This window comes from Schistocerca piceifrons, chromosome 2 (assembly GCF_021461385.2).
Source record: "Schistocerca piceifrons isolate TAMUIC-IGC-003096 chromosome 2, iqSchPice1.1, whole genome shotgun sequence".
Lineage (NCBI taxonomy): Eukaryota > Metazoa > Arthropoda > Insecta > Orthoptera > Acrididae > Schistocerca > Schistocerca piceifrons.
Genome location: NC_060139.1, coordinates 1032682501 through 1032707694, shown reverse-complemented (window position 1 = coordinate 1032707694; position 25194 = coordinate 1032682501). Strand labels below are relative to the sequence as shown.

Genomic DNA, 25194 nt, shown 5'->3' with positions numbered 1-25194 from the left:
GCAACTGCGCTCTACCTAGATTCCATGACCTGAACCATACCGCTGCCAAGGGGAACATTTCATAACTTGCGATGTTTACATCACTGGGAAACGGCCAGAAAGCATGCAAGTATTAAGAAAACGTCATATATATGGGCTCATAGTGGGTAATGTATGTAGACTGTGCCAAACTCCTGTGAAAACTACAACAATTTTTACCTTGTACGGTTGGGTCATAGGGTTTACGGGCATACCGTAAATTGATAAGTCAGTAAATGTGGTTAGTTAGAATAAAATTACTCACTATCCAATTTGACCATAACACGAGTTTTTATACCCTACCGTATGTAGTCCGTCAGTGAAGCTACATATGGTATAAACCAATGGTCAGATACCAAACCAACTACCTTCTGTAACGTTACTGATCGCTGCTTTTAGATCTAGAGTAAAAAGAGAGATTGGGCCCCCTCCACACCAACACCAACGTGGTGACCAGATCAAGAGTTCTACTGTCACCTCCGTCAACATGTTAGTTATCTAATAGGTGGATCACAGGATGCTGGGCTGTGATGTTACCCGTGCGTCTGGGTGAGACTATGCATTAACACGGTCCACCAGGTGATCGATAGTGGACCAAACGCGAGTGAGGGTAGCGATTTGAAGAGCAGAGGGAAAAAAGTGCCAAGGCTTGTGCCGTGGGAAAAAAAACCTCTGCAATAGTGGGATAGGCAGTGAGAGCAGTAGTGGCTTACTAGCTGCGATAGTTCATGCAGCGTTGGGTTTGTTAGTATGGGTATCATGCATCATTACCGTGGCAAGCGATGACGATGTATCAAAGGTTGCTGCAGCCGCTGCATTCCTGGAACAATATAGATAGTTACATAGTAGTGGGAGATCGGCCATAGATCATTTCACTGTGTGGGGGGTGTGTGGAGTTATTCTGCATGTAGTGTACGGTACGGCTTCCCTGCATGGTGGCAGTTACTCGGCATGTGTGTTCCAGCTAGACATCCAGTAATGGTGTCTGATTAACAGGGGCTCACCTGTACCGTTGTTTGCGTGTACTTGGAAACATAGAAGACCAAAAGACATACTTGTAAGGACCCAACATCTATGGCCATCTATGGTTTTGGTCGTAGTTCCCCAGATACAGAATAAATCGGTTCTGTGTATGTGTGGTTTCTGTATAGTCTTGTGGTGAGTTTGTTGAGTGTCACGTCGGTATTCCCACTGAAGGTCCGCGATGCGTGTGTATCGTGGAGCATTGCTTATGATTTTGAGTACTTTGTTTTCCACGATATGCAAACGGCGCAGGCGTGTAGGCGCAGCTTACAGCCAGTATCAGATAAATAAATCAAATTACTATCAAATCCACCTTCATCAACAGTATTTCACCATGAAATCCGTTACGAACATAAATCTACTGTAACCCACCCCAGACAGGAGCTGCGTACGTCATCAAGGGTGGAATAAGTGTCATGTACATGGATCTCGACACCCTTCTGTTCAGTGTGCTACGCCTGTCGAGCGTAGGGTAGAGCTGTTTGAGCCTCGCGCTTGCTCGATTGGTCATGTGTTGTATTTGGTCCCCCCAGAGTACTTTCCGGTCCAGCCAGACGCCGAGGTATTTGAATTTGTCGCGGAAATGTATTGGGCGTGCATGTCGAGTTATAGGTCTGCAGTATCGGTGTTTGTGCAGTTGCTTCGGTCTTCTACTGAACAGAACGGCTTCGCACTTGTCGATGTTTAACACGCCATTTCTCCAACCAAGGCAGAGCCACCCTGAGTGCGGTCTGTAAGCGTGACGTAATGTTTGGTGGTTTCCATTCTTGCGAGAGGATGGCTGTGTCAACCGCGTAGATTGCCATCGTTGTGTTGTGTGTGGCTGGAGAGGGTTTATGTAGAGGTTAAACAGTAGCGGCCCTAGGATGCTCTCCTGGGGTACTCCCGCGTGTATACCGTGTCATGTTGATTGTTTTCCCTGCACGTCAGTGTTGAATCTCCTTTCTGCAAGGTATGAGTGTATGAGACGCACCAGCCCGTCGGGGAATCCCGCGTCGCTGAGTTTGCGATTGAGGCCGTTGTGCCATAGACGGTCGAAAGCCTTTTCGATGTCCAGGGACACAGCCCCCTGTTGCTTTGTTTGTGTTGAAACCATGTGTTATATGTTCAACGACTCGTAAGAGTAGTGTTGTGGAGTGGTGACACCTGAAGCCGAATTGCTCGGGTCTCAGGATGTCATTTGTTACTCAGTGCCGGCGCACCGTTGACAGTCGTCTGTTGTTTCCGGTGGGCATAAAATTCACAGTAGTGATACTTCCTCATGGCGTTAAATAATTCGATGGAGGTAAGCAGGTGAGTTATTCCTGACTAACGAGATATTACCGATCAGGTTCCATAACGCTTAATCCTAGGTCCTCCATTTCTCATAAGGATATGACGTTCTTCGGGCATATTTGCACGTCGGATCATCGAAAAATCTTGGCGAGGCACCAATCAATAAGTTCAGGTATTTTGTATGCTTCCAATAAATATCATTGACTAACGTTCTTATGTAAATAAACGTCCAGGAGAGAGAGTTAGGGGGGGGGGGGCGCAGTTTTAGCGTACTGGACTCGCATTGGAGAGGAAGACAGTTAAACCGCGCCTCCGGCCATCCAATGTAGGTTTTCGTAATTTCCCTAAATCGCTCCAGGCAAATGCCGCGGTACTTCGTTTGGAAGGACAGAGGCGATGTCCTTCCTCATTCTTGACACAATGCGAGCTTGTGCTTCGTCTCTAATGACCTCGATGTCGACGGGAGGGTAAACCAAATATTCCTTCCCACCTACCTCAGGAAGAAAATGTGTATGTCCATTGCAGTTCAAAAGGAACAAAGACGTAGATAATTGCAATACCAAAGAAAAAGACGCTCGTTATTTGACATTAAACATGTCTTACATTCAAAGTGAAGGTGCACAGTGTTGCAACCAAAATGTTTGATGACAAACCACGGGGTATACAATTTCTGAGAAACGGGTATGTTGAATTCGAAAACATACTATAAGATGTTTCCCTGACAGATCCTATTCCATGGTCCTGAGCGATTGGGGGCCATTTCCACCATCAGAGCCTTCCTCAGCAGCTGCTCGCAATATCCAGAGAGGTTTAACAATCTTCAGTTGGTGTGCTGAGATCTAAAAGGCTGTGTTGGAATGGTACCCACAGGACTAGGCATAAAAATGCCTACCTGCCAACATGTAGTCGTAACATTAGTCCATTAAGTAAGCACACAGACAAGTTACTTGGTACTTAAGTTCACCTCTATAATTTAGGCTACTCCCCAGTCAAATGTTGGCATACATGGAGTACAGAAAAAACTTGAATACGCCACGAGACGGATCTGCAATGGTATTGCTGTTTGGCATGTTAGGGATAACATTCGTTAACTCACTGTTACTCCCATAGACCTATCTTGCCATTGCTATAAATCTGATGTTACAGTTTGCATCTCCTTCTGCCCTGCCATCTGGAAAAACTAGTAGCCCTGTGACGATGACTACCGTATGTATTCGGCGAAAGATTATATGTATTGAATAGTTTGTACATTAATATTCTTATTAAAATTTGTTCCGGTTCTATACAACGGACACTCTGCAACTTTCCTGACATACCGAAATTGGACACATCCACACCCACAGCTGCAGCTATGCTTAGCAGGTCGGACAAAAGGCAATGGAATTTTGACAACAATGTCTAATACCTTGGGGATCAGTGCAAGAGCAATAATTAGTTAAGGAGTGTGCTACGTCGGAAGATATGAAAGCTGAACCATAATGCTGTGGGTTGTCTGTAACAAGTGTCATACTTCCAGTTACTACTGAGGAAAAATTACTCCCTGATGCAGTGTTTTTCACCTATCTATTGCTCACCTTTGCAGCAGGGAATTCCTAGTCATGGCATAGTGCCACTGAAAAATGCCTCACTACAAACAAAATTGTGGCAGAAATTATGGGTTGTCATCATAAACATTAGCAGGTGCATAGTATTGCTAGGAAAGCCACATACGCTATGCTTACATTGCTGTGATGGGCACTCTTTTCTGCAAAAGTATTTATCTAAATGCCTCAGTACAAATTGTATTGTATAAAAGTTGCTGGGACGCTAATATTCAGCAGTGAGACAAGAACGGACACAACAGAAAGTATACAAAACAAAGAAAATTTAAAACACAATTTCCTCTTAAATAAGTTCTTCCAGCGGACGAAGAAAATACCTGTGATCTCACTCGGCGGCCATCTTATTTTTCGGTGCCCAAATGTTTTCTTTGGGTGGATCAGGAAATTGCGAAACAGACTGCAGCTGGGTGACATCCACCAGCACATTCTTGGATGTCTCTTTACTTTGTATTGGGTCAGGTGTGTGGCAAGTGCTAGGTTGTGTGTACTCTAACTCGACAACTGAAGCAAGTGGCGTTCTCACTGCACTCCATGTTAACAATATCCACAATCGTACTAAATTGTGCATCGGAATCGTATGCATTTGTTAACTGTTTCATTGAGGAACCAACAATTTCTAACAGTTTTGTCCGATCATGGATCTTGGTTTTTGGGGTAGGCTTCCCCCCCACCTGTTTTATACGCTTCCACCTTTTCTTCTGCAAGATCTTTTCGAAGTCTTCTTTTCATGTTTTCCTAACAGGTTTTCAGCCTGTCACAGGATCTTTTTGACACACCTGAAAATACATAAATGTTGTAGTACCATAAATTAATTTTTATATTATTTACATTCGTAAGTCCATTTTGCATTCTGAGGCTTATAACTGAAATAAAAATCTAAGATCTATATATGGTTGTTGTTTACATATCAGTTCATTAAAAAGAAAGTGGTATAGGCATATATGAAGAATATGGCACAGGGCTAAGTGAGAAACGTATGTTCACAATTTGCAACAGAAAAGCTTCAGTTAGTCACATAATATTTAGTTAACAGTAGTACGGCATTGGATTTTAAATTTAAAACAAACAAAACAATTCTAACCATAAGTGTACATAGCCCTATCACGTACGCCAATAACACTTACAAATTTCAAACTAAAAGCCAGTGTGTGCGGTATCCTATGCTTAAACCATGAACCCAGAAAAGTTACTAATTTAGGAGTAAACAGTAACGGGATTAAATTGCGCCTCCACATGAGACCACATTGTCTGCTTTTCTTTTGAGCTGCAGCCGTCAGTTTTCTTACTGACCAGCGATTGACGTTGGTGCACTGCAGAAACATTTTAAACACGATTTACTTTTAACAATGATCGCAGGACCTTGGTTGTCGTGCTTTTTGACCGGGTTTGGTGCACTCTGCCATTAATTCAGACGATAGCTATCTCACTCAGCAAGTTCAGTAATGTAATTTGCGTTGCTACTCATGATAGGCTACTGTACAGTGTCATTACCTGATGTGATGTCTCTTACGACCTGGAAGAACTAGCCCCCAGGGGATCGCAACTCTTCAACAATTTCGTGCTTGGCTTATACAGGGCCCCAGCCTTTGCAGCATCTTTTCTTTCCTGTGGTGTATTTCTATCCTCTTCCCTTCAGGGAAGATGGCTGGGAAGTTCTTGGAAAAGCTTTGTTCTGGTATCTGCTACTGAATGTGCAGTCTCGTCACAGCCTTTCGTTCCTTCTTTCTTTTTTCGTTCCGCTTCTCCTGTCCTTCCGCTTCCGCGTTTGCGGTTCCTATTTTTCTCCTTCCTCCCTGTGCGCTCCTCAAGGCCAGCCGAAGCGTCTGACACGTAACAGGTGACTGTCAACCTGTGACTTGGAAACGTGTGATACACAGACAGGGTTCGCACGTATCCCTTCGTAAAGGTCAGGCCAGGACAGGGGTAATAGCCTGAGCAGCTACCTGTCTAAATTGCCGAATTGTCCCTTTGTCAGGCGTTACGGTGCAACCGCAGATGTGAACTATCACATAAGATAGATGCGCCGTCTTCTGTGGTGGGGATTGTCTCGCACTGAATAAATCACTTTTCTCACCGACAACGTCTACTAAACGTAAATAGGAAGAGGCTAATGATTCAAACCCCCTCCCAGCTGCACCACACTTCCTGTTGGCTTCACATACTGAGCACGGTCAGTCCTCTGCTATGGTAAATCCCTTTATTATTCAGAAAGGTGTCGATGAATTTGCTTCCTGTGTGAAACCACGTTCTCGTTTACTAAATGGCTTTTTCCTTTTGGAGACGACTTCAGATTGTCAAGCACAACAACTGTTTGCAGCTGTATTCCTCCATGGCTATCCTGTTCATTTCGAGGGCTATCAAACGCTGAATTCTTCCCACGATATTAGACTAGGCTGCTCGATGGCCTGACTGATCAGAGAGGTACGTTTGGATTTCTCCATCAGTGTGTCACTGCAGTCAATTGGGCGATGCAAAAAGTAGATTCATCCTTAGTGCCAATGCAAACACTCTTTCTTTCTCACTTTTGATAGACGGGTTCTCCCATCAAAGATGAAAGCAGGCTGTGAAGTTACCACAGTACGACCATACATTGCAAACTCAATGATGCGTGTTACCAGGGTCATTGTTATGACCACAATAGAATGTCCAGTCTACATCTGGCATTAGGTTTCACCTGTGGTAGCAATGCTCACAACGGCAATTGTCCTCTTCCTCGTCCCAGCTGCATCAACTGCAGTGGCTACCATGCCGCCTCCCCCGCGATTGTCCTGTGCATTCGTTGAGTTGGTTGTCCAGGAGATTCTGGTGAAGGAGAAAGTGCCTTACCCGGTCGCTCGAAAGTTCTTGGCTAGTTGGAAACCCTGCATTCTACCTCCTGGCACCTACAGTTCTGTTCTTGCTACATCTCGCTTCACAAAGGACTTGGCCAAGCGGACATCTGATGTCAAATTTAACACGGCGGTTGTGAAATTGCCAAGCATAACGGTAGCATCCCCGTCTCCTCCTCTAGTTCCACAACAAGCCACCAAACGTTCGCCTCACAGGGCGAAGTCACTTGCTACACAACTTGCACACTGGAAATAACTGAAGGAATAATCCGGCGAGGATTTCCTACGTCCCTGCAGCCAACTGGAAAGACTCGAAGAAGTCGTACAAAGGGAAGTGGTCTACTCCAGCTCAGATGGTGTCGCCACACGATAGCCTCGCGGGTGTGCACCACCAACCGTGTCTGTGCCCTGGACTAGGCTGGCCGACAGAACGACAACGTCGACTCGACGCTTCTGACATCATGGAGCAGGTTCCTCCTGCCTCTGTGCCCTGTAGCAGTGTCTTTGAAGTCTGGCCCTCGGCAGTCGCTGGGGTGACCCCTGCGTTTTTCACCATAATGAGTCTCCACCAATGGAAGGTTTGCAGCCCATTCGTTTCCAGTCCGTTTAGACTTGTCCCAAAGGACAACAATCCCTCCTATTGGGGGGCGATGCTGCTCATAAAGTATGACATGCATAATGAAATAATCTCCCTGACTACCCGACTTCAAGCTGTTGCAGTCCACATATTACCCTCACCGCCACAGAACGATCCATTCCTCGCACTTCCCTTCTACAGTGCCCTGTCCCGGTTCCTTGGTTGACTGAGGCAGCGTGACGCAATTCGCCCGCGCAGACGTGCTCCCCGCGTTTTTAACTATCATCCTCGTATGGAGAACCACATTCATTATAAACGGTTTTTGCATCGTCTCGTGTTCTCCGGGATAGCAAGATCTTTCCACAGTTCCACTCATCCTTCGATCGTGTGGGCCAACTTCTGATGACCCTCTAGGATGATCGTCCATTCCCCACTTTGCGGCCTGACTGCAGCAGACAATGTTACCGTGGACCCTGTTCCTATCTGACACTTCGGGCCGCCATTTCGTGGAGGTGTCGAGCTTTTGCGACTATCACCCTGCCTTCCATCATCGGAAACGTGCGGAAGCGTCTCGGGCGATCACTTCTGTTCTCTTAATTGTGAGTGCTACAATGCCGCCTTTCCTATGTGGGAGCTAGATCATGCTCTGTTGATCCCAATCGTCCGCCGCAGAGCCAGATGCCATCCATATTCAGATGTTGCAGCAGCTTTATCTTGCAGGCAAGCGGTTGGTGCGTAACACGTACAACCGCATCTGCGCAGAGGGCACATTTCCCGGACGTTGGTGTGAAGCCACCGTCATAACCATACCTAATACCAGTAAGGACAAAAACCTTCCTTCTAGTTACCGTTCAATTTATCCTACCAGCTGGATTTGCATGGTGATGGAACATACAAATCATACCCAGCTGGTACAGTGGCTAGTCTCACAATTTACTCATGAACGCGCAGTGTGGATTACGAGCATAACTTCCTGCAGTTCACAATCTCCTTACTATGTCCACCCATTTCATGAATGGTTTTCCGCTGAAATCCCAGACTGGGCCTTATTTGTCGATTTGGAGAAGGCCTACGACACCTGCTAGAGAAATGGTATCCTGTGGACTCCTTACACGTGGGCCACCTGCCCAGTTTCCTTCAGGCATTTTTAAAAGATCAAGTTTTCGAGGTGCACGAAGAAAACGGTCTCTCTCAAGGTTCTGTCCTGAGTGTCATCGTCTTTGTCAGCAGGAGACAGGCCATTATAGGGTTAACGGCGATAGCAATATCCGGCTCCCGTTTTCTTGACGATTTTTCCATCTATTGTAGTTCTCCACGGACCTGTGTCACTGAGCGGCGTCTTCAGCGACGTCTTGTTTGTCATTACTCCTGGAGCATCGACAATAGCTTTTGCTTTTCCACTCACAATCCTCTGTATGAATTTCTGGCGATGTAATTGGTTTCCCCCAACGTCTTTTCATCTTAAGCCTGTTGCCCTTCCGTTAGTTGAAACTACGAAATTGCTGGGTCTCATTTTCCATTGGAAACACAGTTGGTTCTGCCATGTCTAACCTGGCAGCCCGCTGTACGCAGTTCCTCAATGCCCTATGTGACCTCAATGGTACTTCATGGGGGTGCCAATTGAACCACGCTCCTCCGTTTATACCGGTCCCTTGTCCGTTGGAAACTCGACTGTGGGTGCTTTGTGTATGCGTCAGTGTTGAGAAGGGTAAGAGGGATGGTCGCGCAATCTTGGATTCGCGAAGCAGCCCATGGTAACCTTGGGCTTCATTCGGTTCTTAAGGACACTACTCAAGCCTATGTGTATAGTTCTCAGTTTCACAACCTTCACATGGAACTTGTCGATAGTACCTTCGTATACACCGATGCCGATCGTTCTGGCCGTGGGGTCGGGTGTGCCTTCGTCAGCGATATCGGCTTCCGGCACCATGCTCAGTATTTACAGCGGAGCCCTTCGCCCTGTATCAGGCCACGGACTACATCTGGGGACCCAGGCTCCTCGATCGTATCCCCTGCTCAGACGCATCTGGCGCACTTCAAAGTCTATGTGCGCTGTACAGCGCCCATTCTTTAGTGCAACGGGTGCAGGGAAACAGTATTCGTGGAGCCAGTGTGATGTTTCCGTGGGTCCCTGGTCATGTCGGTTTCTCAGGAGACGAGGCTGTTGACACTGCTGCCAAGACTGCAGTAATCGTACCTCAGCCCACTAGTTCCAATATTCCCTGTGATGATCGGTGTGTTGCCGTCTGTCAGGAGGCGGTGTCCCTCTCGCATCGCCAATGGTCCTCCCTTCACGCAACTAGGATGCATATAAGGCACTGCCTTTTTAGCCGTCGCCTTTTGCATCGTGGCGCTGCCCTACCACCTCATGCACATTGCGACCAAGTTTTAACTCTCCGCTATTGACGGAATGCCCACCTTTCAACGTTGGCATACCCGTGCGGGAAACGTCAGAGTTTCCGGCCGTTTTAGCAAATGACTCGCGGGCTGTAGGCCGTCTTTTACTTTACATGTTCTTCGCCATATTGCTACGACGGATGAAATCTCCATGTTAGGCCTCCGTTTCTCTGTGGCGTAGCATATGGACCTTTCTCCACGTCCCTGTTCATAGCTGTGTTCTGTCGATTGGGTTTGATGTGCAGGCGTTTTTAACTCCTCTTTATGCTCGTGTAATACATTTCTGGCACGGGCACGTAAGATCCTTTTTTCCCTCTTTGCGCCCTAAAACAAAACGAAACCAAAACATGGTGAAAGAAGTCGTTGAACGATAAATGCGGTTGAATTATCTAGGAGACAGCTGATAACAGCAGCAGGTGGAACGTAAAGTGAATAACCACAAGAGTCATATTAATGGTAACTTCATGCGAACCGTTCTCGCAGGGGTGTCGAATATTTACGACTGTCTTTGTAATTGAAAAGAAAAGAATCACTTGATGCATACACTCTCTTGTCTTGAAGTGTAAGCTAAACGTTCAGAAAATTACAGTTTCAGCCGAGACACCAATGGCACTTGTGTATGCTAGGTTTTGTTGCCTGGTTCTTTGGTGCTCATGAATTGCGGTGGAGGGAGTCCATGCTCGGCCCTGTATCGTCCTCTCTGCGGTGCCAGTACGGTGCTGACGGGGGGGCGTGTGTCCAGAAGTTCCTCCCATTCATTGTTGCGGGCTCCACTATTTTCACACTACAGATGCCGCGAAGTTCCTTCATGGGGATTCAATTTACGTTCTATTTCAACCACCATTCAGCCTAAAGATAGTTTCCGTCGTTTTTCGACAGTTGGTCACGTAAAATAGCGAATGAGTATGATGAATTACTTTAGAATTACTTTTTTAGTCGTAGGATGTTCTGGTCTACCTCACTGCTTAGGTGAAATGATCAGCACATCTTGTATTTCGGCTTCATATACCGTGAACACTGAAAGCATATGGGTAATTCTACAGTTAACCTGTGTAAATGTAGACATGGTATACTAAGAGTCTTGTGGTAAGGGACACCTTGCAATAGAACGAAGACGACAATTACAGGTGATGTGTGTCTCCGGATTCCTTAACATCTAAAGCAACCATGTCAAACGAGCTATAATTACTAGAAGCGTCAATATTTTTGTAGTACGTGTTCGTTAAGCAGTCTGAGAAAGTGATGTATAAATTCTATAAGTAACAATTTTTTTGCGATGGCTTTTCTCAACTACATGGATGACATGAGGTGGGACAACCATGGCATATACAGACGTGTAGTTCACGTTCTGTTTACTAATAGAACAAACGCCTAGTTGAAGGATGACAAGGGTCCGGTATGTCTCTAGCAGAGTAATGGATGCAGCAGCACATCAAGATCTAGTTTGCGTTGATTTTCACAGCTAATAATTGTTCATGCTCTTAAAGAGCATTCTGAACCTGTAATCCCACTTGAGGATGGCAGCCAGTTGGGTCCCCAAAAGACAGAATCGTCAGGACAATACCATCCGGTTGATTGGGTTGGTTGGTTTCGGTTGGTTGGTTGGTTGGGGTTTTGGGTTTTTTGGGTTTTGGGTTTTTTGGGTTTTGGGTTTTTTGGGTTTTGGGTTTTTTGGGTTTTGGGTTTTTTGGGTTTTGGGTTTTTTGGTTTTGTGTTTTTTGGGTTTTGTGTTTTTTGGGTTTTGTGTTTTTTGGGTTTTGTGTTTTTTGGGTTTTGTGTTTTTTGGGTTTTGGGGTTTTTTGGGTTTTGGGGTTTTTTGGGTTTTGGGGTTTTTTGGGTTTTGGGGTTTTTTGGGTTTTGGGGTTTTTTGGGTTTTGGGGTTTTTTGGGTTTTGGGGTTTTTTGGGTTTTGGGGTTTTTTGGGTTTTGGGGTTTTTTGGGTTTTGGGGTTTTTTGGGTTTTGGGGTTTTTTGGGTTTTTGGGGTTTGGGGTTTTTGGTGTTTGGTTTTTTTTGGGTGTTTGGTTTTTGTTTTGGGTGTTTTTGTTTTGGGTGTTTTTGTTTTGGGTGTTTTTGTTTTGGGTGTTTTTGTTTTGGGTGTTTTTGTTTTGGTTTTTTTTGTTTTGGTTTTTTTTGTTTTGGTTTTTTTTTGTTTTGGTTTTTTTTTGTTTTGGTTTTTTTTTGTTTTGGTTTTTTTTGTTTTGGTTTTTTTTGTTTTGGTTTTTTTTGTTTTGGTTTTCTTTGTTTTGGTTTTTTTTGTTTTGGTTTTTTTTTGTTTTGTTTTTTTTTTGTTTTGGTTTTTTTTTGTTTTGGTTTTTCTTTGTTTTGGTTTTTTTTTGTTTTGGTTTTTTTTTGTTTTGGTTTTTTTTTGTTTTGGTTTTTTTTTGTTTTGGTTTTTTTTTGTTTTGGTTTTTTTTTGTTTTGGTTTTTTTTTTGTTTTGGTTTTTTTTTTGTTTTGGTTTTTTTTGTTTTGGTTTTTTTTGTTTTGGTTTTTTTTGTTTTGGTTTTTTTTTTGTTTTGGTTTTTTTTTTGGTTTTGGTTTTTTTTTTTGGTTTTGGTTTTTTTTTTTGGTTTTGGTTTTTTTTTTTGGTTTTGGTTTTTTTTTGTTTTGGTTTTTTTTTTGTTTTGGTTTTTTTTTGTTTTGGTTTTTTTTTGTTTTGGTTTTTTTTTTGTTTTGGTTTTTTTTTTGTTTTGGTTTTTTTGTTTTTTTTCTTTTGGTTTTTTTGTTTTTTTTGTTTTGGTTTTTTTGTTTTTTTTGTTTTGGTTTTTTTGTTTTTTTTTGTTTTGGTTTTTTTTGTTTTTTTTGTTTTGGTTTTTTTTGTTTTTTTTTGTTTTGGTTTTTTTTGTTTTTTTTGTTTTGGTTTTTTTTGTTTTTTTTTGTTTTGGTTTTTTTTGTTTTTTTTGTTTTGGTTTTTTTTGTTTTTTTTGTTTTGGTTTTTTTTGTTTTTTTTGTTTTGGTTTTTTTTGTTTTTTTTGTTTTGGTTTTTTTTGTTTTTTTGTTTTGGGTTTTTTTGTTTTTTTTGTTTTGGGTTTTTTTTGTTTTTTTTGTTTTGGGTTTTTTTTGTTTTTTTTGTTTTGGGTTTTTTTTGTTTTTTTTTGTTTTGGGTTTTTTTTGTTTTTTTTGTTTTGGGTTTTTTTTGTTTTTTTTGTTTTGGGTTTTTTTGTTTTTTTTGTTTTGGGTTTTTTTGGGGTTTTTTTTTGGTTTCCAGCATATGAGTAATTATCACCGTGAAATTCCTTGTTACACTTTCAGATCCACGAGATCAGTTTCTTCCCAAATCAATCCACTAACAAACGGGTGGTCTTCTCCATTACAGCACTCAACATACCAATGCCGCATAAAATTTGTTTTGAAGTGCATGATGCTGCTATCACCTGGCTCGGTTTATATCAATAGTAGGTCGGCTGCATACTCGGCCACGGTGACAATGCAGAGTCATCAGGCCCACAACAGAAAAATGCGATCGATAGCACACTGCCCATACTTCCATAATTAGGGGACAAAATTAAACTAGTTTCGCAGTTGTAGTCATGGATGAGGGGGCTCGCTATGCACGTAAGTCGGAATGACATTGCTGTCGACACACAGTTTCGTCCGAGGCATCTGGCAGTCTATCGTTTTTCGTCCCGCGAAAAAAGTATGAAAGTAACATTCATCTATCTGAATCTTACTAATTCATAGTCGTAACTTAAAATGTGAGTAGGATAACAAAACCAACAGAAAATGCATCTGTATTAGATAATACCGGCTATGATCAGTAGAAAATCCAGAATGGCAGACATGGCGGCCGCTGTCTTACCTATCAGAAAACAGAAGCCTCAAGAGGGTATGCTAACACAGGACAGACGACGTTGAGCCTCCTGACCCCCAAGCGTCTTCCATGGAGAAGAGCCAGACTTAATAGTTCATTGAAACCTTAATACTGTACCATAAAACGTGTTTATCGTTGTACAGCAAATGTGTAGCGGAAGAAACGGTAAACAACGCGGAACCCTAGGCCACGTTACATGACAGGGCTATCACAGCAAGAATAAAACACCGTTGTGAAGATGAAAAAGAAATTCGGTTGAACTTGCATCAGATACTCCTCGTATTGTTCACTTCGCAGTCCTGGGAAATTGTTTTAGTTCGGTCTTTTTATGGGGGATACACGTTAGGTGCATCTTAGGGGCCACTACATAACCTTCACTTTGTGAAACATCGGATTTCCATTTTTTGACGGTCGGTGTCTCACGAAATTTAGAATTGATCAGTGCGAAAAGACGTTCCTACCGTCCTCTATAGGTCGCCGGCCGGAGTCACCGTGCGGTTCTAGACCCTACAGTCTGGAAGAGAGTGTCCGCTACGGTCGCAGGTTCGAATCCTGCCTCGGGCATGGATGTGTGTGATGATCTTAGGTTAGTTTGGTTTAATTAGTTCCAAATTCCAGGCGACTGATCACCTCAGAAGTTAAGTCGCATAGTGCTCAGAGCCATTTGAACCTCTGTAGGTCAATGTTCATTGCATCATGCACCAAAGATCTGTCCGCTGGACCTACATGGAACTTTCCACATGGTCCGTAATCGATTTTTATAAATATCAGAATGACAAAAAGGGGGTAGGATGAGACCATTGGGTTGCAGTTCTCTACTGAAGGGTTTATCTCACCACAAAGATCAACTTCTCTTAACCTTTGCTCTAGCTACTTCATTCTTGGTTTGATATCACGAAGATGGTATAAAATGCTGAATTTCGACTTCATTGGAGGTAATACGTAAGTGAATCAGTAGTAGTAGTAGTAGTAGTAGTAGTAGTGATAAGACACACACACACACACTATTTTCCCCGTTTTCGCAACATTATTTACACAAAGTTCGTACTGCATGATTCTTCTTCGAAATGGTTCTAAATAAATTCACTTATTAGACAATTAACTTCCATTGCCTCTTGTTATAGCGGTATGTTCATTACCTAACTTGCTGGTAAATCAAAGTAACTCTTCTATGCTTAGTTACTGGCAATTGGTAAAGTCATCTCGCTGTCTGCTGCTCACGAAAAACGGCTCGAGTACGGAAAAACGTTCATTTGTTCTTAACCTTTCCGTCAACACCGGGAGTTGACACAGCTACAACAGTCTTACTCTCATCTAGGAAAAGAACTTCTGTTGTCCTACCGAGTCTGTTTTTAGATGATCTCCTGTGTACAGAGCTGTGGTACATAACTGTTTGTGATGGGCCAGTCGTGGAACTTCGGTGTGAAAGTTCCTGCAGTGTAGTACTGAAGAGCATGAACTTCCTGGTTGACAAGAACGAATGTCATATGTGATGTGCATGATCCACTCCTCACTCGAATTCCTTGCCGTTATCTCCTGAGCGTTTGCTGTTGCTGACCTAGATCTTCCGAGCAAACCCTCCAGAGTAAATGTTTCATGTGCTGTGGGAGTCCTCCAGAAACGGTTGAAGCACTCCCGCTCTTCCACTGGAGTACGAGAGGAAGAAATGACCATAAGATATATGCGAAAAGTCACAATTCGACCGCGTTAATTCAAACCGATGTTAAACTTTGCCAGTGGATGTTCTGCTTGTAAGTTAGCGGGCAGTGGTTCTACGCGAGTTAGTTGTGGAATCTTGCCCACTCGTCTAATGCAGGCTGCCTAGGAAGCTGTTTCCAATGACAGACAACATTCTAGCAATTCTTATTAATGGAGTTCATTGTATATAAGCTAACTTGAATCTTGTCAACGTAATTTACTGTAATATTGTGTCGCAAGCAATTGATTAGTTGCATGTCGCCAATATCCTTCGATGCATACAACTTCCATGCAAGTCACGACTGAAGAGTTGGGGTGACGGTTCGTCTTCTCGTGAGGCCGTGGGTAGCTGGAGCGGCGTTTACATTCCCTTCGTACAGGTGCAGCTCCTGTCATGGTGCGGTTCTAGACAGCATTACTATTGGGTGACATCCTCTCACAGCCTTCTCAGCTGTTACCTTCCAGGCCGACGTGCCGGCGCTTGATGTCACGCCGGAATATTCCTCCCTCCCAAAGCGACGGACCGTCGTGGTGGTGGGAGGTTGTCAACGGTGGGGGGAGACGGGAGGGTGGGCGTTGCGCTGGACGGGAAGCTGTGCCTGCTGACGTCAAGCTTCATGTCGTACCCTGCTATCCAGCCTCCAGCCTTCGGTCTGGCGGAAATATTCCCTGGAAAACGACGAGAAGGGTACGCGTCCACCTCCGGAGGCCAGTAACCAGATGCGGATGGTGTCGCCTGCTGCAGTGTGGGCGGGTTCAGCTCCTTTGGTAGGACGAGACAAGGCGAAGGCTCCGTCTCAATGGGGTCATGCCTCGGTGTCGTGATGACACCCTCTCGCTGCTGCTGTGGCCGCGTTGTTCTCGGGACCGATGAATCTGGGGGAAGAGAGACAGAAAGACAATCGTGCAAAGTACAGTGGCAAATTAGATTGTGATGGCGGCGCTGCAAGCCATCTGGACCTGAAATAAGATACATGCAAGCGCAAAGTCGACGGGCGATCTCGCCTGGCGCCCACCGTCTGCTGCCGCTAAAACCCTCTAAAAGACAGTATCACGCGGAGCTAAGCGATACTTGCAGCCTTCCTTAGGCGCCGGATGCTGAGAAGGGTCGAGCAGGTTTAGCAGAAACAGGTGGCGGCGGCCTTGAAGGAATTCCGGCGGCGATGGTCCATCTCGTGGGTGCGAACGATAGGAGGCGGGAAACAGTCGCAATGCTCGATCCCTGGTGTGTAAGGAGTGAAGTTTCGCCATCTACTGCTTGAAGTTTGTCAGAACGTTCCGCTTCACCAGTTGACCGTCGTTGCAACGGTGCACTAATTAGATGCTATATGCCATTGCTATCACAGTGTTTTTCAAATTCATTTGATGTGATCAGGGCCGTTGTCAGACACCAACAGTTCAGGCAAATCGAGGCAAAAAAATAGAGCAGAACCCCTGAACTGCGCCGCATGACGACTTCGACTTCATTGGCACAGCAAAAGGAAACTTGCTATGAGAGTCCACCACAATCAATCAACGAAAGTTACACAAAGGTCCCGCGAAGTCTGTGCACACGTTGCTGTGGTCATTACGACTTACCCCAAAGAAAGAATTTTTGTGCCGGAGGGCACTAATATTAAACATATGCGTCATCTGTTCTTCTTAGGCGTCCATACCCTGCCAAGTGCATTCTCGTTCCACTAACTGTTCCGTACGAACAATCCCTAGTGTTCTTGGTGAACCAACCGTAACACTGACTTTTACAAAGCTTTAGGGATCAACAAACGTGACGGTCACTTCGAACAAGAATCGCTACTTTTCTGTACAGATAGGCTATGATGACATGCAAAACATCGGCACTGTGCAGAGTTCTCTATGGTATGCAAGGAATGAGGCAAAAGGTGCGAATGTGTTTTAGCAATATGTTCAAATGTGAATCCGCTTCCGTGGGATGCGCAATTTTTCTATAGTTCAGCGGAAAAGATTGAAGCTATTCAGAATCCTGAGCGTCGATGTGACAAAAAGATACTGACACCTCCGCTGCATCAGGGCCAGTCGGAAGACGTGAAAGTGCGTCCGCATTACCATGTTGAGCTGTCAGGTGATACAGTCCCGTACTGGTATTGAAACAACAACAAAGCCCATCCGCAAGGCGTTCGATACAGTTGCCCACAGTCGTTTAATGAACAAAGTAAGAGCATATGGACTATCAGACCAATTGTGTGATTGGATTGAAGAGTTCCTAGATAACATAACGCAGCATGTCATTCTCAATCGAGTGAAGTCTTCCGAAGTTGAGTGATTTCAGGTGTGCCGCAGGAGAGAGTGGTAGGACCGTTGCTATTCACAATATACGTAAATTACCTTGTGAATGAGATCGGAAGTTAACTGAGGGTTTTTGCAGATGATGCTGTGGTATATCGAGAGGTTGTAACAATGGAAAATTGAACTGAAATGCAGGAGGATCTGCAGCGAATTGACGCATGGTGCAGGGAATGGCAATTGAATCTCAATGTAGACAAGTGTAATGTGCTGCGAATACAAAGAAAGATTGATCCCTTATTTAGCTACAATATAGCAGGTCAGCAACCGGAAGCATTAATTTCCATAAATTATCTGGGAGTAGGCATTAGGAGTGATTTAAAATGGAATGATCATATAAAGTTGATCGTCGGTAAAGCAGATGCCAGACTGAGATTCATTGGAAGAATCCTAAGTAAATGCAATCCGAAAACAAAGGAAGTAGGTTACAGTACACTTGTTCGCCCACTGCTTGAATACTGCTCAGCAGTGTGGGATCCGTACCAGATTGGGTTGATAGAAGAGATAGAGAAGATCCAACGGAGAGCAGCGCGCTTCGTTACAGGATCATTTAGTAATCGCGAAAGCGTTACGGCGATGATAGATAAACTCCAGTGGAGGGCTCTGCAGGAGAGACGCTCAGTAGCTCGGTACGGGCTTCTGTTGAAGTTTCGAGAACATACCTTAACCGAGGAGTCAAGCAGTATATTGCTCCCTCCTACGTATATCTCGAGAAGAGACCATGAGGATGAAATCAGAGAGATTAGAGCCCACACGGAAGCATACCGACAATCCTTCTTTCCACGAACAATACGAGACTGGAATAGAAGCGAGAACCGATAGAGGTACTCAGGGTACCCTCCGCCACGCACTGTCAGGTGGCTTGCGGAGTATGGATGTAGATGTAGATCTTCGCAATTTTTGGACAGTTCGTATGGGGACCTTTTTTGTCGGGTGAAATACAGACTGAAAAGGTCTGTGTTGCGTTACTAAGTCGGATTTTCTGCCCTACAAACAGCGGTGGAATTTGGTGACACCATACACAGCAGTCAAAGCCTACTTTTCAATTTGTGAGTAGTGACACCGAGGATTCGACAACACGTCTGATGCGAAAGCAATAGGCCTTTGTTTATTACCAATTATGTGCGAAAGGGCTGACGAGTCCGTAAGATGAGGCGTGAAATGTGCAGTACAATTTGTTCGTCAGTAACAAAGTGAACAATGTGTCAGTCATTGAGCAATGCATTTTTTAAGTTTTTGAAAAGTAACTTGGCACTAAACTGTTCAAACAAAAAGACATTCTTGCGACACAAGCGATGCAATGGAACTGCGATTTGTTAAGCATTCGGTATGAACCGAATATAATAGCTAGTTTTCTCTAAGACTGCCTGCAATTCTGTGAAATTCCGAGGAACTGGCAAATCTCGTATGGCTAACAAATAGCGACTGAAGAGGATGTACACCTAGACTGTTCGAAATGACCAAGATACTGCATATCACAGGTTTAAATAAGTCACGCTTTTCCAGTCTACACATTAGGCCTGCATCAGATAACACACGAAACAAAGCACGTAAATTTGAAATCTGCTTTGCAGGTGTACATCCTGCGGCAACAATATGTCCAAATAGTTTGAACAGTTTGGTACTGGAGCAGTCAGATGTTCCAAATACCGTTGGAAAATTTGGGGTGGGGTGCGGAAGCACTGCTAAAAGACAAACGAGATATTTAAACGAGCCCAAATGAGTATTTACTACTCACCTTTTGAGGTTCTTCATCGAAAAGTAGCGACCAGTGCCTAATCTCTGAGCGTGGCAGGGGGTAAGTATGTCACAGTTTGTGGCTGTGGTCAACACAGAGGCGTAAGCGACCTGAAGTTTTGGGGAGCAAAATGTGTGGGCCTCCCAATTGACTAATTTGTATGGGCACCATAACTCGGTATCTTGCAATTGTAGACGTTCAGCGGCGACTGTGTCCCATGAGGCAATGGGAAGAGTTATGGCCTGGCAGAGTTTGGGTTGAGCATTGTCTGTCGTAGTAATATGTACAACAATATTGTTAGCCTTGCCTAAACCTTCAGAAGAGTTCTGGGAATTCTTTCAGCGAGGTGTACACTGTCTCTTGCATTGAATGCAGACACTGACAACACATTGTCCTGAATGTTAAAGCCAAATAAAATGAATCAAGACCAAATACGTTCGTACAATCACGTGATTGTAGCACTGTAAAAGTCACCGCTTGTCATGTATCGCTCGCATTTGTGAACAGGCAAAGTACATTTTCCGAGAATGGGAATGTCTTGTCCATTATAACCTGTCAGTTGCTTGCTAGTTTTAGACAGGCGAGGGGAACCTAACAGTACATAGAGAGGCACCCGTGTCCAACTGAAATTTCTCACGTTCCACAAGAATGAGTAACAGAACGAAAAGATGGACTGGCGTATTAGTGACGAAACTGCGTGTTTGGTAGCTGCAAACTGGGAATACACTGCCTTCATGGCATACGAATTCACCTCACTCTCAAAAATTTAGTCACGAAGCCCATATTTGTTCGTTTGTAAACGCACCAACTGCAGATGTCCTTTCCCACCACAAGCGTCACACTGAGCTTGTTGCCAGGGCAGTCGTGGCATTTCTGCCATGAATGACACTGAGGGCAAGATTTATTGTGTTTGCCTGTGTAACTGCCTGTTGAGCGAGATGCTTAATCGGATGGCGAGTTAAGCTCCTGCTGAAAGGGCCAGTTGCAAACAAGGGACTAAACCTATCAAATTTCTGGCTGCTCAAATTTATCGGCGGACAGGACACCTAAATTGTGCTGATCAAGTACTTTCTCTACCTGCTGAAATGACGGAACACACGGTTCCAGAATCTGTTCTCAGTTTGACATCAGGTCCACTATATTCCAACGTTATTATGCGTGATGCATTTCCAACTGTGATTGTGGTGCTTTGTATGAAATTACATGTCCTTGTCATACCCAGCAAATCTGTTACCCACTCGGGATACGTTCGTTCTGACCGTTTTTTTTTTTACAATTAAAGAATTGATACCTAGCTGCTTCCACGTTCACTTGCAGGTAATATAGTTAGTTAGGGAATGTACAACCTGTTCATATGATATTTCACTCAGAGTGGCGTTAGGGAATAGGTTGTTTGTAAGGCGTATCGCTGCACTGGCTACTGTGGAGAGATAGTAATGGCTTTTTACAGTACCTGGTGCATTCTGAGAAGTTACGTGGGCTTCAAACTGTTGCAGCCTTGAGCCATTCCTCCTCCTGTTCACAAAACAGGTAAACAAGCGGTATAGCTGTAGGTTTTACTGTAGGTGGTACTTGTTCCGTCGGGTGCGCTGCGTTGGCAAGTCGAAACAGCAGTGGTCTGCGCGCAGCGTATCTGGGCCAAGTACAAGGTTCATTGGCTGCCCTTCTGCGATGTCACTGAACATGGGCATTATTTCCATTCGAATCTGCAGCTGTGCCTTGCGCACACAGCCGACTGTATGCTGTTCACCGACGACACCAGCCCAACGCACATTCGCCAGCTGCCTACCACGTACGCCCCCGACAGTGTCGTCCTCTGAGCACCTGTATCGAATGAAGGCTTGGCAGGGCAGCCATTGACCCAGCACTTGTCGCACAGCGTGTTGACAGTACGGGATTCCACCTGATTATTGTGCCCATCTGTCGGTGCTCTCGGAATGCATGGATGAACCCGTCACGACATGCTGGAGGAGGCGGCGGAGCAGCAGTGTGGGCAGCTGCGCCAACAGTGGTGGTGGCAGCACGAGCAGGGGCTGCACGAGGGTGTGGACCATCACAGGTGGCAGCAACTGGCGGGTTTCTCAGACAACAAGAGTCCAGAGCAGACTCGGACAGCGTTATCGACTGCTCCACATGTCGGAACAAACTTTCATTTGGCCATCTGTAGTAGCTGACTAGTCAGTACCACGCCAGTATCAAGCAACAGGTAGCTTCTATGTCATCACAGTGTCTCTCTTTTCTTTGGGCGAGTAGTCGTCAGTTTCATTTTACCATTTTCATCGTCCTATGACGACGCCAGGAAATAAACCGGCAGCCCTTCTTTTCCCATTTCTTTCATTTTTGAGGAGGTGGAACTGCAGAAAGTAGGCAAAAATCACAGCAGCAAGTTGATCACCGTCTCGCACGACCACTCGCGCGGAGATACACACGGCAGGAACCAAAACACTTGCTAGGTGGTAGCCTGTTGTTCCCGAAACGGTCACTATTTTGCAATTTTCGGACAATTCAGACGCTAATTGTCTGCCGCTCTCGGAGGTGACGTGGTGCTGGCAACTAAACCGCGATATCCAATGCGACACAGCGGCATGCGCCAAGGTTTCGGACGAGATATCATCTATTGGTACTGCTTTGGGTCAAAGAGTGAATCTGTCGACGATGCTGAGCAGGTAGCGATGGCCGTTTGAGGGCGACAGCTGTCTGACGACGTCAACGTGATGTGTGAATCTCACTGTGACGTCGGGGAAATTACGTACTGGGACATAGTGTCTGTGACTATACTGCGTGGGTGCTGGATACCACACTTCGTCCACTGTACTATCCTTCTCTGTTCCCGGCCACTTGAAGCTATGTAGAACCAGACGGAGCTTAGATCGTGTACCTGCGTGGCTCAGATCGTGGAGGGATTCGAAAGCTTGGTGTTGGAAGTTCGGAGGCCGGTGTGGACGTGACATGGCTGTGGACACATCGAAGTGCAGTTGCACGCTGGCACCTGGAGTGTCTACGGGTTGTAGTTGCATTGACGTCCGTTCATCTTCTAAAATGCCTTGCAGTTCTTGGTCTGACATACGTGTTTCTGCGAGTGCTGCGTAGTCCAGTGTAGAGACGCTGCCGGCGCGATTGTCCGCTACGATGTTATCGATCCCGAAATGTGTTGCTTCTGCGAACTGTTCACATTATTCTGCCAGAAGGCGAATGTCAGCGGCTTGTGGTCTGTAAATAGTGTGATTGCGCGAGGACGAAAGTATTGGACAGCTTCGTACATCGCCAGCAGTTGGCAGTCGTACGCGCTCCTTTCGTTTCCGAGGTGGTCAGCTTTTTAGAAAACAAAGCTAGCGGCTGAGAGGCTTCATCAAGGCATTGTAGAAGCACGCCGCCTAAGTAGGTGATACGGTGTTAGTGAATCCATTCCTGATAAAGAGCAAGAAATGTAGTATATTAAAAATACATTTATTTATTGCAGCACCATATCCCATATCTGAATTTTCACAGCTCCACGCTCATTCTGGGGATGTCTGGCCGGTAGGTGCAACAGACGGCCGAACCCCTCCTCTCTCCTCTCTTCCCCCCCGCCACTGCACCCCAGCCCCGCCCAACTCCTCGCAACAAATTGTGCAGCGTGTAACACTGTCCTGCCAACCACCTGACAAAAGATGGCCTTGTGTCACGGCATGTGGCATTAAATTTCTCCAGAAATTTTGACCTTCAAGTTTGGTCCGCCTGGCATTTAAAGACTACAAATGTTTGTATATTGCTATATTAATCGCACGACACGTCCCACATTCAATAAAAGCGCCTTTTGAAATTTTAATGAATCCATAATGGTTTTGAGTGGCATTCAGAGGAAAAGTCCGTCGGACTTCGGCATTTGTATTCATAGCTATTATTTCAGAGACTCTCCCGAAATGAAAACAAAGATCGCATCTGAGGCCGTTGTGCTATAAGCGATCGGAATCCTTCCCATTTTTCAGAAACACAGACACGTGCACCACCCTCAATGCTACGAAGGCTGTGTTCCACAATACAGTGGACTTCTTGTCCTGGAAGACAGTAGAACCGAGAATTCTGAAGCGAAATGTTGGCGGTTACAGCGTGTCCATGCTGACCCTGGCCACGTCACAAACGCAGGGAAGTGTTCGTGCCGTAGGACGGCATTTGTGACGTATGCGAAGTAGTTCACGAATGAAGCTGAAGAATGTTTCAAAACACGGTTTTCAATGCCATCGCTACCAGAAGCATTCCTGGCCGAGGTGTGCTTGATAGACCATGTGTTCCCCCAGTGTCGGACATATCGACGAGCCTATGATAGGCTAAAAGCCGTTTAAACTCGTGCTCCGTTGGGTCCTGAAAGACCCAGCATTCACATTTTAGTGTTCTACTGGTGTTCTTGCCATCATTTTCGTGTCTCTCGCTTAGTTAACCCCCGGGCCCGTAGCACCATCCTGCCACACGACGCGGCAACGAAACCACGATAGGCAAACAGCGATGGATCGACTCCAAACAAGCCGCGACGTCTCGATGTATATCACCGCCTTATTACAGTTCAGATGCACATCATTAAAATTTTCTCATGTCTCCTTAAACCAGCGTTCGATTTCCTAAACTGCGGAAATTCGTACAGAAAGCAGAAAGAGATGTCTTCTGTAAAGTCTGCTTTTTTATGAAGTGCTTGAGGGTTGACTATAACTATTCGCTTTCAGGGTAACGAATTCAAGATATCTACAATAGCCTGGAATCGTGGGTATTGCAAGTATGGCTGATAAAGCTGAAAGGTTTGAGTCCAGTTATTTCACTTAATCGATGAGCTTCCATTAAAACGTTTGGTATCCGGGACCAAAAACACGAGTTTTAAGAACATAAATTACTGTAGCCGGTTAGTCACCAAGCTGAAAGCACTGTTCAGACAAGTGAAGTTACGTCAGTTCATGTGTAGGGAACCTGACCGAAAAGAAAATTGCTATCCCGCTGATCCGTCAGTTTTCAGGGAAGTGCTGTTATCGTTCGACCCCACGACATGCGGACCCGGTTGTCTGCACCCACAACGTCGCTATAGGCTTAATAAACGTTGCTGCTGTCTCGGAAAACGGCGACAGAAGCGGCAGTGTGAACACGCAAAATTATCAGATCAGTTCCATTTGCTGGTACCAACACATGCATCTTCGTCGATATTGGAACGATTGCGTAGCTCTGAAAACTCATTAGGTCCTAGGCATACATCAGAAAGCCGGCATCGTATACGCAACAGGATGGTTTGAGCGCCGGTGGGTAACCAGGTCAGTTGTGGATACTTAGTAATTATATTTTGACTAAAGTTCAGTCTTGATCACACCATTTATGTTTCAATGAGATAGGTAACCGGTTTCGGTTATTTTTACATAACCATCATCAGACCCATGGCTCCCTTAGGATGGTAGGCGGAGCTATCCTCGCTGCTACGAAGTCCACTCAGTAAGTATATAACTAACTAACAACTCACTCCGCCCCAGGGGATCCACAACTCTTTTGTGGATACGTGTGTAACGAGCACGGGACCCCGAGCTAATGTGGCCTTCCTTCTTTTCCGGGCTGCATACCCCCCCTTTCCGTATCCTTCCCCATCCCCCATCTTCGCCCCCCCCCCCTCACCTCTGGCTCTTTCCTTCCCTTTCTCCCCCTCTGGGAGTATGGTTTGTGCCTACGTCCAGAGACGGACGCTTGTAAATGTACCGCACTCTTCGCCTTCCTTGCTTGTATGTCTTCATCTTTCTTCGTCCTTCTCTTTTCCTTACCTCTTCTCTTTACCTCGTCTCAAACGCCGCAGTGGAGAAAAGGGTAAAGAGAACTCTCTTCTTTCCTTTCCCTTTCTTCCTCCTGTGCGTGTCTGAAGGCCGACCCACGCACTTCCATGCGTAGCCGGTGACGGGGTAACGCGTAATTCCCCGCCCCGGGTAGA

At 45.1% G+C, this 25194-nt stretch overlaps 1 protein-coding gene across 1 annotated transcript in view; it reads left to right on the top strand.

The window, feature by feature from the left end:
- Window positions 1-21085, top strand: part of LOC124776100 (basic proline-rich protein-like) — a 92931-nt gene extending 71846 nt beyond the window's left edge. The window contains exon 3 of the mRNA XM_047250941.1: window positions 20997-21085. Within this exon, the coding sequence (XP_047106897.1) occupies window positions 20997-21085 (89 nt within the window). The remainder of the gene's footprint in view (window positions 1-20996) is intronic.
- Window positions 21086-25194: the final 4109 nt, after the last annotated feature.